Source organism: Stegostoma tigrinum, chromosome 5, assembly GCF_030684315.1.
Source record: "Stegostoma tigrinum isolate sSteTig4 chromosome 5, sSteTig4.hap1, whole genome shotgun sequence".
NCBI classification, from domain to species: domain Eukaryota; kingdom Metazoa; phylum Chordata; class Chondrichthyes; order Orectolobiformes; family Stegostomatidae; genus Stegostoma; species Stegostoma tigrinum.
Genome location: NC_081358.1, coordinates 99092904 through 99109272, shown reverse-complemented (window position 1 = coordinate 99109272; position 16369 = coordinate 99092904). Strand labels below are relative to the sequence as shown.

At 40.0% G+C, this 16369-nt stretch overlaps 1 protein-coding gene across 2 annotated transcripts in view; it reads left to right on the top strand.

The window, feature by feature from the left end:
- Positions 1-16369, top strand: part of LOC125451719 (serine/threonine-protein kinase OSR1-like) — a 163307-nt gene that overhangs the window by 89594 nt on the left and 57344 nt on the right. For both annotated transcript variants that reach the window (XM_048529252.2, XM_048529253.2), the window contains exons 6-8: positions 7378-7487; positions 11353-11454; positions 14104-14237. In XM_048529252.2, the coding sequence (XP_048385209.1) occupies positions 7378-7487; positions 11353-11454; positions 14104-14237 (346 nt within the window). The remainder of the gene's footprint in view (positions 1-7377; positions 7488-11352; positions 11455-14103; positions 14238-16369) is intronic.

Here is a 16369-nt window from a genome sequence, read left to right as displayed (position 1 = left end):
AGATCATTGCTGTTCCTCTGGCTCACCACTAATTTACTGTGCTATCTTTATATCTTCTGATCAGAAGTCACACGACACCAGATTATAGTCCAGAAGGTTTTTTTTGAGAACAAGCTTTTTCAGCCCCACTGCTTGTTCAGGTGTTAATGAGGTGGTATCAGACACACAATTTTTATAAGTGAAAGATCAAAGAGTCAGAACACTGAGGATATTAGACAAACCCAAGATGCTGTTAAATCTTTAATCAGTTAGAAAATTTTGATTGATTAACATGTATATGTAAATCTGCAAATTCCTTTCAAGTCACGATCCTGAGAGAACTGAAGGTTTCATCAGTGTAAAGAAGTGACATTTTAGGTGAGACAATGCATACTGGGCGTGAAGCTTTATTTAGAATCTGTTTGTTTTGTTTGGAGTCAGACTGGTTTTATTTCTAAAGTAGGAATTTATGAAACACCACATTGACTAAATGTCTACAAATTGTCATAATATTACAATTGAGCATCGTTGAAATGGATTTATGAAAGACCAATAATGTTTGACAAACTTTTTTGAGGATGTATTTTCCGGCATTGATGAAGTAGAACTAGTGATTGTGGTATATTTGCATTTCAGAAGGCTTTTTGATAAGGTTCTACACAAGTGAGTAAAAAAAAATTTAGAATTTGGGAGATGAGTAACAGTGTACTGGTGTGGATTGAAATTGATTTGTGGACAGAGTGAGAATAAGCAGGTAATTCTCAGCATGGCAACTAATTATGTGCAGCAAGCTTCAGTAGTTTGGATGGAATGATTTACAATCTCTCTACATCAGTTATTTGGATGTGAAACAAAATGAGTAATTTTCAAATTTGCTGATGTCAATAATGTGTGTGAATGAAAGTTGTGAGGAAGGTGCAAAGGAAGCTACAACGGGTAGCTGAGCAGTCAGACAAGCAACAGAATGGCAGATTGAATACAAACAGTTTTAAGCTGCCATAGTTGTACCAGATGATACAGCTACTCTGTCGGATAATGTTTATTTCATTCAGTTATGGGATGAGGGTGTCGCTGGCTAAGCCAACATTTAACTGCCCTCTAGGCAATCCGGGATGCATAATAAGAGTCGACCACATTGTGGGTCTGGAATTGCATGTTGACCAGACCCGACCCGGTAAGGATGGCAGTTTCCTTCTCTAAAGGATGTTCGTGAACCAGATGGGTTTGTCCAACAATTTACAATGGTTTCATGATCATCATTAGACTCTTAATTCCAGATTTTTTTTAAATTCGATTCAAATTCCAGCATTTGCTGTGGCAGGATTCGAATCCAGGCCCCCAGAACGTTACCTGGGTCTCTGGATTAACAGTCTGGTGATAATATTTCTAGGCCATTACCTCCCCTATTTGTGAGGTTATCCAATTTGGTAGGAAGAGTGGGAGTGCAGAGTATTTCTCAAACTGAGAGTTTGAGACGTATTGACTCCAGATTGTTCAATCTGTACAAATAGACTTTTGGAAGTTTTTTTTAATTCAACCTAATCAAAAAGTGATCTGACATGCCTCTGGAATATGTCGGACACGAACCTGGAATTCTTGTTCCAGAGGTGGGGACATTACCACTGTACCACATGCGGTTTTAGGAGTGTTGGGGTTATCTTCCAATCAGCCTGTTCAGAGATATTTAACACACCTGTGGAGCAGGTGGGATTTGAGCTCAGGCCTTCTAGTCCACTGGAGAGGATAATACCAATGTGCCATGAGAACCCAAACTGATGACTGGACAAAATTGTACATAAGTCCATTCAGCTGTGATAGCAAGGTTTGGCTGATACGAGATTTTAAAAAAAAGTAGGCTGATAATCTGCAGAGTTGAACTGATTGGATGGTAAGTCTTGAACTAGGGGATGTAGTTTCAGAATAAAATAAAGCCTATTAAAGACTGGGATGAGGTGGTTATATTATTCAGATTTGGTGAGTTTTGGAATTTTGCTGCAGCAAGCTGTGGAACCTCAGTAATTGTGTGTGTTCAAGATAGAAATAAGTTGATTTGTGGACGCTAATGTCATCAAATGATATGGAGATTATAGAGAAAAATAGCATGAAGATACATGAGCAGATGTGATCTGTTTGAATGATGGTGCAGGCTCAATGGGCTAAATGACTCACTCCTGTTAAGATCCCACTTACATTTTACTTACAACTCATTTGATCACATTATTTAATATTACGTGGATGTGTGGGAAGTAGGAAAAAAAAACGACCTTTGCATTTAAAGCAAGACATTGGAGTGAACTGACTTCATAGAGATATGCGATATGGAAACAAGTCCTTTGGTCCAACTCAACCAGCCATCCTTAATAAATCTAGTCCCATTTTGCCAGTATTTGGCCCATAATCTTCAAACCCTTCCTAATCACATACCCATTCAATGCCTTGTAAATGTTATTGTTCCGGTCTCCGCCACTTCCTCTGGCAGTTCATTCCATACATGCAGCACCCTCTGCATGAAAAGGTGCCCCTTGGAACACTTTTAAATCTTTCCCTTCTCACCTTAAACCTATACCCTCTAGTTTTGGACACCCTACCCCAAGAAAAAGACTTTCTGTTTATGGTATCCATGCCCCTCATGATTTTAAAAACCTCTATAAACGCCATCCCTCAGTTTCCAATGTGATAGGGAAAATATTCAGCCTGTCCCTATAGCTCAAACCCGCTAACTTTGGCAACATCCTTGTAAATCTTTTCTTTGTCCTTTTCAAGTTTCACAACATCTTTTCTATAGCAGAGAGACCAGAATTGTGTGCATTATTCCAATAGTGTCCTAACAAATGTCCTGTACAGCTGCAACATGATCTCTCAACTCCTAAATTCAATGCAATGATCAATAAAGGCAAACATACAAAAACAAAAATGTCCTGTCTGTCTGTGAATCCACTTTTAAGGAACTATAAACCTGTACTCCAAGGTCTCTTTGTTCAATAACACTTTCCAGGACCCCCTTACTATTAAATGTGCAAGTCCTGCCCTGATTTGCCTTCCCAAAATGCAGCACATCAAATTTATCTAAAATAAACTCCATCTGCCACTCCCTGGTCCACTTGGCCTATCTGATCAAGATCCTGTTGTATTGTGAGATAACCTTTTTAGCTGTCCAGGACACTTCCAAACTTGGTGTCATCTGCAAGCCTACTAATTATATCTTGTATATTCACATCCACATCATTTTATATAAATGATGTAAAGCAGTGGACCCAGCAACGATCCTTGTGGCACACCACTGGTCACAGGCCTTCAGCCTGAAAAGTAAGACACTATTTCCAATACACAAAGCCGTGTTGACTGCCCCTAATCAATCCTTGCCTTTTCCAAACTCATGTAAATCTTGCACCCTCAATATTCCTATCAACATCTCACCTACCACTGATGTCAGACTCACTGGTCTATAGTTCCCTGGCTTTCCCTTTCTTAAATGGTGGCATCATATCGGCCAACCTCCAGTCTTCCAGCACCTCACCTGTGTCTGTTGATATAAATATCTCAGTAAGGGGCCCAGCATTCACTTCCCTGGCTTCCCACAGAGTCCTAAGGTCTTGGGGACTTGATCACCTTCATGCATTTTAAGATATCCAGCTATGTATTACCCCACGTTCTATATCTTTCTCCACAGTAAATACTGATGCAAAATACTGGTTTAGTATCTTTGTTTCTGGCGGGTCCACACGTAGGTGACCTTGCTGATCTTTAGGGGGCCCTATTTTCTCCCTAGTTACTGTTCTGTCCTTAATATATTTGTAAAGTCCTTTGGGATTCTCCTTAAGCTTTTTTGCTAAAACTGTTTCATTTCCCATATATTTTAATCCTCCTGATTTCCTTCCTAATTGTATGCCTACTGTGGTCGCTGTTGTCCATACCTGACACATGCTTCCTTCCCTTTTCTTAACCAAAACTTCAATTTCTGGAATCATCCAGCATTCCTTACACCTATCAGCCTTGCTGTTTACCCTAACGGGAATATACTGTCTCTGGATTCTATCACATTTTTGAAGGCTTCCTATTTTTCACCCATCCCCTTCACCTGAGGACATCAACCCCCACCCCACCCTACCAACTTTTGTAAGTTCTTCCTGACCACCATCAAAACTGGATTTTCTCCAGAACTTTTAGATGAGGTCAATCCCTTTCCATCAATATTTTAAAACTAATGGAATTATGGTCACTGGCCCCCAAGTTGCTCCCCCACTGACACCTCAGCCACTTGCCCTGCCTTATTTCCCAAGATTAGGTCAAATTTTGCACCAACCCTATTTGATACATCCACGTACTGAATCAGAGGATTTTCTTACAGTTAAGGGCTTGGGTGGAAAGGACTTCATTAACACTATGGCATTCCCAGTCTATGTTCAGTAAATTCATTGCCACAGAAGACTGTGGAGGCCAGGTCATTGAGTACATTTAAGACTGAGATAGAGAGGTTCTTGATTATCAAGGGGATCAAGGGTTACAGGGAGAAAGCAGAAAAATTGGATTGAGGAACTTATCAGCCATGATTGAATGGTGGCGCAGACTCAATGGGCCGAATGACCTAATTTCTGCTCTTATGTCTTGTGGTCTTCATAAAATCATAGAATCCCTACAATGTAGAAACAGGCCCTTCAGCCCAACAAGTCCACGCCAACACAAGGAGCATCCCACCCTGACCTATCCCTCTAATCCACACACCCCTGGACACTACGGACAATTTAGCATTGCCAATCCACCAAATCTGCACATCTTTGGAGTGTGGGAAGAAACCAGAGCACCTGGAAGAAACCCACACAGACACAGGGAGAACATGCAAACTCCATACAGACGGTCACCCGAAGGTGGATTTGAACCTGGTTCCCTGGCATTGTAGGCAGCAGTGCTAACCACTGAGCCACCGCGCCACCCCTTATGTCTTGTGTTTAGAAAGTTAAAAGACCCTACTATCACCATCCTATTATTCTTATAGATAACTGAGATCTCCTCACAAATTTGTTTCTTTGTTTCCAGCTGACAGTTGAGGGATGGGAGTGTCTATATTGCAATCTCAAGAAGGTTATTGTCCCTTTCTTAATTCCACTCAAATAGCTTCTCTGGACATATTCCCAGGAATATCCAGCCAAAGTACAGCTATAATGTTATCCCTAATCAAAAACACCACTCCTCTCCTGCCTTTCATCCACCCCCTTCCATCCTTCCTTTAGCATCTATACCGTAGAATATTTAAGCTGCCAGTCCCATCCATCCCTAAGCTATGCCTCTATAACTGCTGTGATATCCCAGTCCCATGTTCCCAACCATGCACTAAGTTTATCTGCGTTACCTGTTAGGCTTCTTGCAATGAAGTACATGCAGTTTAATTTATCAGTCCAACCTCTCTTTCTGCATTTTCCTGCCTGCCCTAACTGTTTGACTTGCTCCTCTTTTCCAACTGTACCAGTCTCAGACTGATGTTTTTCCTGACTATATCACTGGCCTTTCTTCCCCCCCACCCCCCCCCCCCACTCTTATTAGTTTAAATCCTCCTGAGTTAATCTAGCAAATCTTCCTGCCAGTATGATAGTACCCTTCCAATTCAGGGGCAATCCGTCCTTATACAGATTGCTTCTACCCTTAGAGATTCCAATGATTCAAAAATGTGAATACTTGTCCCTTCACCAGCTCCTCAGCCATGCATTCATTTGCTGTATCCTCCTGTTCCTACCCTAACTACTTGGGGCACCAGGAGAAATCCAGTTATCACTACCCTTGAGGCCCTCCTTTTTAAATTCCTGCCTAACTTCCAGTATTCTGTCCTCAGAATCTAATCCTTTTCTCTGTCGTTTGTTCCAATATGCACATTGCAACCTCCTGCTGGTTCCACTCTTTTTTTGAAAATATTCTGCACCCTGTTCATGAGAGTCTTGATCCTGTCACCAGGGAGGCAATACACCATTCTGATGTCTTGCTGTCGGCTGTAGAAACATCTGTCTGTACCTCTGACTGGAGAGTCCACTATCACAATCGAACATTGGAGGTGATTTCATTAAATTCTTGGAGCAACAATTAACTGCTTTATGAGCTGTTGCATTGTTTGTAACCTTGCCGGTGGCGGGGTGTGAGGTGAGAGAGAATCAAAACAATGGCACTTTAAAAAGGAGGAAGACAGACAAAGACAGTGACCGCATGGGCAGTGAATCAAATGGAGAAATAAACCTGCACTGTTGTCTGACCCAGCAGTGAATCTACACAGCTGGCTGTTCTGCTGTTTGATTTAAAGTATCCCTGGACATCAGACTTCATCCAGGGAAGAAAAAAATACAGCAAAATTCACAGCTGACCTTTGAGAAACCTGTATGGGAGAGTTCACAGCATGAGAGCAGAAAAGTGGCTTTTTAACTTGTAGCCTTACTGCTTTTTGTTTGTAAATCAATCCATGAGAGTAGAGTAGGTTTTTTGTTTTTTTTTTAATCTGTCTTTTGATTAACCTTTAGAATTCTACAACATAGGTACCAAGTTAGCCTAGAGTAGTTTTTCACAGTAGTAAGACTATGCTGTTTTCTGGGTCTGTAGATTAAGGTGCAAAGATGACCTTTAGTAGAATGATATATTTTTCCTGACGTGCGGGAGATTAGGGAGAGTTTCTATATTACTGAGTTCATGACACTACGGTCCTTGGCCTCAGACATGGTTACCCTTCAATTAAGCCACCTCCCTCTAATGAGAGAGTAGCTCTGTGGTCTGCTAAGATTATGGTGACTTTACCTTTCCTCAGTTTGCCAAATAAAGAGATGGCCATGACTAGTTTCTTGGAGCTTTATAAATATATATGTTTTAAAGCATGTGATTGTGTTATAACAGTTCTTATTCAGTTTTGCCTCTACTATTTGTTTTCTGTCCTGTAGCCTTGATTGGTGTGCTTCTGTTCTGTTCCCTTCTCAGTTTAAAAGGACTTGTATTTTTGGGATTGCCTGATTCTAAGTGTTGCAATAGGAAATGTCTGTACATTGACTGCCTTCTGCCAATTTAGGTTTTTAACTGACTAGGCCACTGAAAGTTAGCATGTTATCAGTGAAAGGCTACAGTGCAAAACGTCTGCCCCACCTGTTTTAAGGTGGAAAGCAAGCAGAAGGGATTAAAAGAGATTACTTTACTCTTCGTGTTTTGCATAGAATTTCATTCCTTTCCCAAAATATTATCTATACTTGATTGTATTTTGAAACTGTAGACCAGGAATAATGATACAGATGTGAGCCTTTTGTGATAGCGTGTTGATCGTGGCACCAGACAACTTTTCGGGACTCCTGTGTAGTTTGCTCTGTTGGTCTATCTCAAAAATATTTAGAATGTGATTCTGGTTATGAACATGTTGTCGTCTTTGTTTCCTTGTTCCAGATTTTGGTGTGAGTGCATTTTTGGCAACAGGAGGTGACATGACCAGGAATAAAGTCAGGAAGACTTTTGTGGGCACACCCTGCTGGATGGCACCTGAAGTTATGGAGCAGGTGAGGCAGCCGATATTCACATCAGAACATCTCAAAATACTTCTTAATTTTCTCAAACTTTTGGAACTGTAAAGAACACGCATCTGAAGTTGCCAAAAAAAATGACTCCAGGTTCATCAAAATGGCCTCAAGTGATGGGTGGGCTGTTACAGCTTTCCACAGGAAAAGAAAACATGTTCAGGGCTTTTTCACTGTGGTTGTCATTGCTGTGTTTGTTTCAACTAGAACTGATATTTATGGACTTTGGATGAAAATGACAGTAGGTTAGTAATGATGCTCATTGACTTAACAGCTTGCCAAGATACTCAAATGAAGTGTAGCAAGGTGCTAGAGGAATGTGTTTGCCAATCACAGTACCCCTAATCCCTTCAGACAGGAGGAGAAAATTGGATCTAAAACATGTCTGATCTCAAACTATGTATTTTTTTTTCAAAACACAAACACAAAAGCAAGCGTAAGTAATATACTGCACCCATTGTTATTTCAATGTCGCTTTGAGCCGAGGGCTTTATCTTTGATTGCTGGTGATAGTTACTAAGTCAGTCATATGGTATAGAAGATGCCATTCAGCCCATCAAGTCTACACCAAGAAAATCCCACCCTTACTTACACTTCAGGCAGTCCCCAGAACGTGAATGGGCTCCACTTGCAAGTCAGTTTGTACACTAGTCAGAACACAACACACTAAAACAGCACCTAATGAACTTAAAAGACCCTATACAGACAGCAAGCAAAACGAACGTCATCTACAAAATACCTTGCAAGAACTGTGACAAACACTACATTGGACAAACAGGCAGAAAGCTAGCCACCAGGATACATGAACATCAACTAGCCACAAAACGACATGACCCACTATCACTAGTATCTTTACATACAGATGAGGAAGGACACCACTTTGATTGGGACAACACATCCATCCTAGGACAAGCCAGACAGAGACACGCACGAGAATTCCTAGAAGCATGACATTCCAACCGGAACTCCATCAACAAACACATTGACTTGGAGCCAATCTACCATCTTCTGAGAAAAAGAACAGGAAATGACATCACCAACCCAAGGAAACCTAAACAGATAAATAGAAAGTGGGACATGACACCAGTGTTTCGTCGGAGGCTCACTGATGATGTTACCTAGAATAGTGACGAAATGTCTGAAAACTAACCTTCCAGCTCAGCAAGCAAACTCACATCCAGAACCTCAACCTGAGCTACAAATCTTCTCAATGCTAACACAATGCTTGATAATATAAAATAGTGTTCATACATTGGATCTTTAAAATTACGCCATTGTATGGGATGACAGTCATAAGGAGGAGCATTTGTAAGTTGGATGAAGTTCTTTTGTAAGTTCAGAAATCAACAACCCTCTAACCTACTTTCCAGCATTTAGCCCGTCGCCTTGGATATTGTATTTCAAGTTTCAAACGTGTACTTGCTAAAGGCTGAGGTTTCCCACCTCGAGTGCCTTCCCAGCTAGTACATTCCACATTCCATGTTCCACTGCCGTGTTTTCTTCCCTCAGTTCCCTTCATTCTCCTGCCCTTCACCTTTTTAAAAATTATATCTCTCCGCTATAGATGCTTCAACTCAGCAGAACAGCTGCTTCTTATCCACATTGCCCATGCTGCTCAGTCTCAAATCTCAATCGGGTGCTCCTCAGCCTCCTTTGCTCTAAAGAAAACAGCTAAAGAGTATCCAGTCTCTCTTCACAGCTAAATTGTTCCAACCCAGGCAACGTCCTGGTGAAACTTCTGTGTCACATTCTTTGTGTAATATGGCAACAAGACTGCACACAGTACAGTGACTGTAACCTAACTAATATTGTGTACAGCAGCTTTACTCAACTCCTTTTTATTTCAGCAAAATTGTTTTTGTAGCTTTGCTTTGGGGGCGGGGGGGGAAGAAATGTTCTTTTATATTCTCTATATTCTTTCTGCCCCAAAATAGTTACAACCACTAGGGAAATCCCCAAATTGTTACACTGCAAGAGGAGGCCATTCAGCCCATTGTCTGTGACATATCTCCAAATGAGCTCTTGCCTAGTGCCATTTCCTGCCTGTCCCCTGTAAGCCTGCATTTATTTGAAAAGAATTTCGTTTTCACCTAATACCTCAGTTGATCTATGAGGCAGTTCACTCCAAACTTGAACTGCTCGTTGCATGAAAAGATTTTTCCTCATCTTTTCTGCGTATTTTACTAATTATTTTACAGCTGTTCCCTCTCGTTCGTTCTTTGGAAATCACCTAGTGGAAATATTCTCTTGATGTTTACTTTGTTCAGACTTTTATTTTGAATTTTTGAGTTGCATAACCTCAAAGCCTTCCCTTTCCCAAAGAGATGTATGGAACATGTCTGAGAGGGTGGTGGGGCAGGTACTCTTGCAACATTCAAGAAACACCTGGATGAGTACAAGTTAAAATGTCGGGTATAGGTTATGGATCAAGTATAGGTCAATGCAATTCGTATAGTTTGTGTGTGTTGGTACAGACATGGTGGGCTGAAGGGCCTGTTTCTCTGCTGTATGTCTCTGATTTCATGGAAGAGTCTCAGCTTCTCCAAACTGTCTTATCTGAAGTTCCTAATCCCCAGAGCCATTGTCCTGCACATGCCTGTACTCTTTCCAAAGCCTTCACACCCTGAAGTGCAATGTCCAAAACTGGACCAGTACTCCAACTGAGAATGTACCAATATTCAGTCAGATCAACAGAATTTCTTCCTCTTTATACTCTGTAGGCTTTGTTCACAGGGGTAAACCTGATATGTAATTAACTGCTGTCTTCACCTGTTAATCACCTTATAATGAAATATAAATGTTCACGTGCTCCCCTTTGCATTGTTTCCTTTATACTATCTTTCCATGTTCTTTCAACCAAAATGTCGCACTTTTCTGACTTGAACTTTATCTGCCACCTATCCGTCTACTTCAACTTGTCAGTGCACTTTGAAGCTGTCCACTGCCCTTTTCATATAATCTGCAAATGTAAACACATCAAAATATTTTTACATTTTTTCAAACATTTGAACTCGGTGGGGGGGGGGGGGGGGGGGGAAATGCATTTGAAGTTGTATAAACTGATTCCAGATTCAATCTTTGGCCTCAGGTGATGGGTGGGGTAAATACTTCTGAATTTATTGGAGAAATCTCGTGAAAGTCTTTTTGTTCTATATAAAAGCATAGAAGCAAAGAGCAGGAGTAGGCCATTCAGCCTTTTAAGTTTGCTCAGCCATTTAATGATCATAGCTGACCTTCTGTCCCAATAAGCAGCTGTGGTCTGGTAAGACAATACAAGTTTACCCTTTGTTATTATTGAAATCTCCCATTCTGTTGTTTAGTTATCTAACTTTCAAATTTCATACCGATTACAAATGTAAAGCTAAGATATAGCGTCTTGCTTTTTTTTTAAACATAGCAGGAGGAAATCTTTTATGACCTGCATTCTTCCCCTCTTCCACCTTCGGCACCCTTGCTGTAACGTGTAAGCATGTTTATTTTCAGCCGTTGTCATTAATTTTCCAATCTTTCCTCCCATTAACTTCATCACTGAAATCAAGTTTTATGCTGTCTGTTACTCAACCCCTCTTTACAGAACCTCTAAATTGTGGAACAACTAGGCTGTCTATTTTTCCTTCCATGTACCAAAGCAAATTAAAGGCCACACTTGGAATTGCTTGTTCACTGACAACTGATTTCTCATTTTTTCATCTCGTGCTAGTGTCCTATATTATTCTTTGGGCCTCATTTCAACTTCTTCATTTAAAATTGATTTGAGTTTAAAAGGAGGATGATTGAGCAATGTATGATCCAATTATGCAAATATTTGAAACTTCACCATAATTCTCTCATTGATTTGCCTGAACAGGTTAGAGGCTATGACTTCAAAGCAGACATTTGGAGTTTTGGAATTACAGCCATCGAACTAGCTACAGGAGCAGCTCCTTATCATAAATACCCACCAATGAAGGTAACCATTGTTGCCACATCCAGTAATTGCAGTTTTTCATTCAAACCTGTTGGTCATTAAGTTTTTTGTATTTGCTTGCTCTACAACAATCTCGCTCCTGATCTGTCAATTGAATTAGCTTGTAATCTGCTTTAAATGTTTACTTACTTTTCACTTAAAAATTGCTACAGTCCCTATCTCAGCAGTTGTGTATAGCAGTGCAACTTCTGAGTCATCAGGGTATCCAAATATGCTTCACAGCCAACGATGTACTTTTAAAAGTATAGTCACTGTTATAATGTACAGAATAATCTTACATTTCTCCTAACCACCCCCCCCCCCCCCCCCCCCGGCTCTTTCGGTGACTATTTAAACTTGATTAGCCTTCATTATTGACTACTTAGTCTTGGTGATTGACTTCCCCAACCAGAGTGATTAGCATTTACTTCTTAAAATTCTTAATTTCAAAAACTTTCATTAAATCTATCTTCGCTGTTACAATGAAAATTGCCACCCATCCCTGGCACCTGCACCACTGTATTTTGGAAAATATATCAGAGGTTGTTTTTCATCTTTAAATGTTATTGTTATATTTATTGTTTTGCTTTCTCATTAAGAATGTGTTTAATTTCATTTCCTGTTGCAATTTGAGAAAGAAATTTATCATGATCTCAGATTGTCCCAAAGGCAGTGGAATGTAGTGATGGATTTGCTCATAGCAGGGCCTGACAAAACAGAATTGTGATCTGAGTTTAATTTATTTTTAATGTTGACCAAGCAATAAATATTTACCAGAACTCTGATCATCTTTGAAGTATTGCCATAGAATCTTTTATGCCCACCAGACCTTGTTTCAGGCCCAATCCAAAGGAAGATAGCTTGACAGTGCTGCATACTCTGCACTTTTGCCACAGGTTGTGGTCAGGTCTCTAGTATGGATCTTGAACTCTCAAACTCAATTCTAAATGCTGCCATTGAGCCATGGCTGGCATCTTTTATTCTCCAAGGGTCTCTTGCAGTTTGCTAAATGCCTTACATCTGTGACATACACTTAATATCCTGTTTCTTGTATCCAAGCCCAAATCATCATGAGCACATAGTAAATGAAATAAACCTAGCATTGACACTGAGGTACATCACATCAAGCCCTCTTCTAATCAGTTATCAGCACCTGTTTAAATATAGCCCTTTACTTTCAATCAACTTTTTAACTATTCTATTACACAGTTCTTGTATCGTATGGCAAGATTTATTTGTTAACCTCCCATGAGATATCGCCTGATTCATTTTTATGCTACCTTTTTTATTTATTATGCCCTTTGTTTATTTTGGTAATTTTGTCATTCTGTTTTTATTGCCAAATGTGTTTTGGCTTTAGCAGAGATCTGCATTAGCTGCTTTGATTAATCAATATTTCTAAACATTCAAAACACCATGATTTTCAGTTCGTTCAAAATGCAGTGTCTGTTGCTTTTTCACCATATTACCTGCTTGATCATAGGATTCTGAGCTGGATCCTCAGTCAGGCTCTTCTTACTGTAATAATAAGTCTTTCAGATACCCATCAATTTGCATGTTTTCAACATTTGTCTTTTTCTTTTTGATCTCAGTGGCATTTCACTTGGGAGACATTGGAAACAGTTTTGAATTGTCCAAATGCAAGTTAAATATTGTGCAGAAAATGGTTTTTGGATGTAGTATGTGAATACTTTGGCGCTTCTGCTTATTAACTATAATATTCTCAGAGGGATAAAGATGAATTGGTGAACAGTGACAGAGCAGTAATGTTACTGAACTGGTAATAAAAGGCCCAATTCTCTGAGAGACAAGTTCAGAAGTACCATGAAATAGCAAAAACTACCAATGCTGGAGTCAGATAAAACAGTGGGGAGCTGGAGGAACACAGCACACCACTCAACATCAGAGGAACAGGAAAGTTGGCGTTTCGGGTCAGGACCCTTCTACCTGAACTTTCCTGTTCTTCTGATGCAGTCTGGCCTGGTGTGTTCTTCTAGCTGCACACTGTTATTTCAGATATACCATGACAGGTGTGGAAGCTTCAACTCGAGGAATTAATATATGAAATAAAATTACCTATTCATGATAACTATGAAGCTACCAGTTTCTGTTTTATAAACTAGAACAAAGGAAATCTGGCTCACTAATGTTGTATTTCTATATTTGTTAAAGGTGTGTGGCTGTTGCTGACTAGGCCACCGTTTACCACCTGTTCTGCTTGCTACTGCTCCTTCCTTTTGACAGCATAAAACCCATCGTATTTCCCCACACTTCCAATTTTGAAGATCAGTCATGTCGGACTTAATAGGTCAATTCTTTCTCTTCACAGATGCTGACTGATTTGTTGAGCTTCTCCAGCACTTTTTAAAATTTCAGATCGGCAGTATCTGCAGTTCTTTGCTTGTATACTATTTTGTTGTCTGATTTACCTCTGATTATTTGAACAATTTTAGTTGTCCGTACTATTGTGACAATAACTGACTCCCCAAAACCTATCTAACTGTCTATAGTCCTGTGTCTTTCCATACAGCACCACCACCACCCCCACACCCCTTTTCCCCCAACGATTCTGAGACGCCACGATTAATAACTTTTATAAACTTGGTTAAACATTCTCTTTCAGCCACTTTTTAATGTTCTTTCCTTCATTAGGTTTTAATGTTGACTCTTCAGAACGATCCTCCCTCATTGGAGACAGGTGTACAGGATAAGGAAATGGTCAAAAAGTATGGGAAGTCCTTTAGGAAGATGATTTCACAATGTCTGCAGAAAGACCCAGAGAAGAGGTAAAAAATGTCTCTGAATGCTCTTGTTTACGTATTCTTTGAGGTCAGGAATTTGGAAATATACTCAGGATCAATGAATTAAGGTAGTATAATTCTGAATTATGCTTGAGCAGCATGGTTTGGTTTCAGTGCTTTGTTTTATACTGATCAATGTAAGCATTCTGCTTATTACTGTAAAATTATTGTGTGAACAGTTTTTTAAAAACAATCTATTTTGCTATGATTATGTGGAGGAGTGAATTATTATTCTTTTCCATGTTCCACTCCTCTCCTGGTTTTTAAAAAAAAATTAAAAGGGGAAGTAATATTGCAAATTAGAAACCCAAATTAGACTGTAGTTCACACAGTTCAGGATCAGAAACAAGTCAACCAAATTCCTTAAATACCACATGAGAAACTAGATAATTGCAAGCACAACCTACTGAAGTAAAGATGTAAAGAAAAGAGAGAGCAATGGCTATTGTCCTGTTCAAATCCAATACCAAATTGGATCACTGAAAGCCAATGCAATAGTGTTGCATGCTGTAGCCAGTTTCTTCTGTGGTGTTCTTTCCAAAATGTTCATGTGATGTATATTATGCGGCCAATCTATGATATAGTATAGTCATAGCACATAGAGGCAATCAGTGAAATGGCAAAAACAGAGGATGCTGTTAAGAAATTAGCAAGACAGTCTAGATACACATCACTGACAACAATGAGAAAGGAGACCTGAAACTGATGGAAATGTGAACAGAAATAGAATTGATAGTTTTTAGGCAATTAAGAGAATTTGAGATTTAAAATGGGCAATTAAACCCTAGGAAGTAGTCAATCAATTCAGAAGTGCCATTATGTAATGAACTCTGCCAAATGCCATGATAAAGTATTGAAAACCAAAAGTGATCCATAAAATTCGAAGGGAGATGCAGATCAAATAGAGGGTGTGGTATTGATCACAAGACCTTTAAGCCTATTGATGAATACATTGGTAAATTGCGGAATATCAGACAATATCCCTGGCCCTACACTTCCTTGGAGCATCTGAATGATAAGGACATCTACATTGGACTCCTCCTCCTATTTGTTGACTTTAGCTCTGCTTTCCGATACCATAATTCAAACCAAATTCCCCTCTCAACTCCAACTCCAAGACCTAGCACTCTGCTACCCCCTGTACAACTGGATCCTGGAACCACCACCACCCAACACCCCCACCACCCACCCCCTGCCGCCGACCTGCAGACCACAATCAGGAAGAATAATCAACAATACCTCCTCCACAATAATCCTCAACAATGCCCTGCAAGGCGCTGTACTCGACCCTTATGGTACTCCTAATGGCACTCACTCCTGTGTACCAAATTCAGCTCTAATTCCACTTACAAATTTGCTGACGACACCACTATAGTGGGTCAGATCTCAACCAACAAGACAGCACAGGAAATAGATGGACAGCTTAGTGTAAAGGCAATCTTCCCCTCAATGTTAGCAAAATGAAGGAGCTGGTCATTGACTTAAGGAAGCAGAGTGGACGTCTATCAATGGTACTGAGGTGGAGGTGGTTGAGAGCTTTAAGTTTCTCGGAGTAAATATCTATCCTTGTCCATCCACATCAATGTTACACTCAAGAAAGCACACCAATGCCCCAACGTCCTTAATTTTTATAGATGCACCAAAGAAAAGATCCTATCCTAATGCATCACAGCTTGGTATGGAAACTGGTGTGCCCGAGACCACAAGAAATTAGGGATATGAATGCAGCTCAGTCCATCACAAAAACCAGCCTTCCTTCCACTGACTCTGTCTACACGTTCCGTTGTCTCAGGAAAGCAGCCAACATAATCTCAGACTCCTACCACCCCAGTCATACTCTCTAACACCACCTTCCATCAGGCAGAAGATACAAAAGTTTGAAAACTTACCAGCCGATTCAAGAATGGCTTCTTCCCCTCCTGTTATCAGACTTCCAAATGGACCTCTCATACATTAAAGTTGATCTTTCTCTGCACTTTAGTTGTAGCACTATATTCTGTATTCTGTTCTGTTACCCTGATATGCTTATGTAAGGCATGATTTGTTTGATTAGCACACAAAGCAGTACTTGTCACTGCATCTTGGTACATGTCACAGCAATAAAATGAATTAAATCA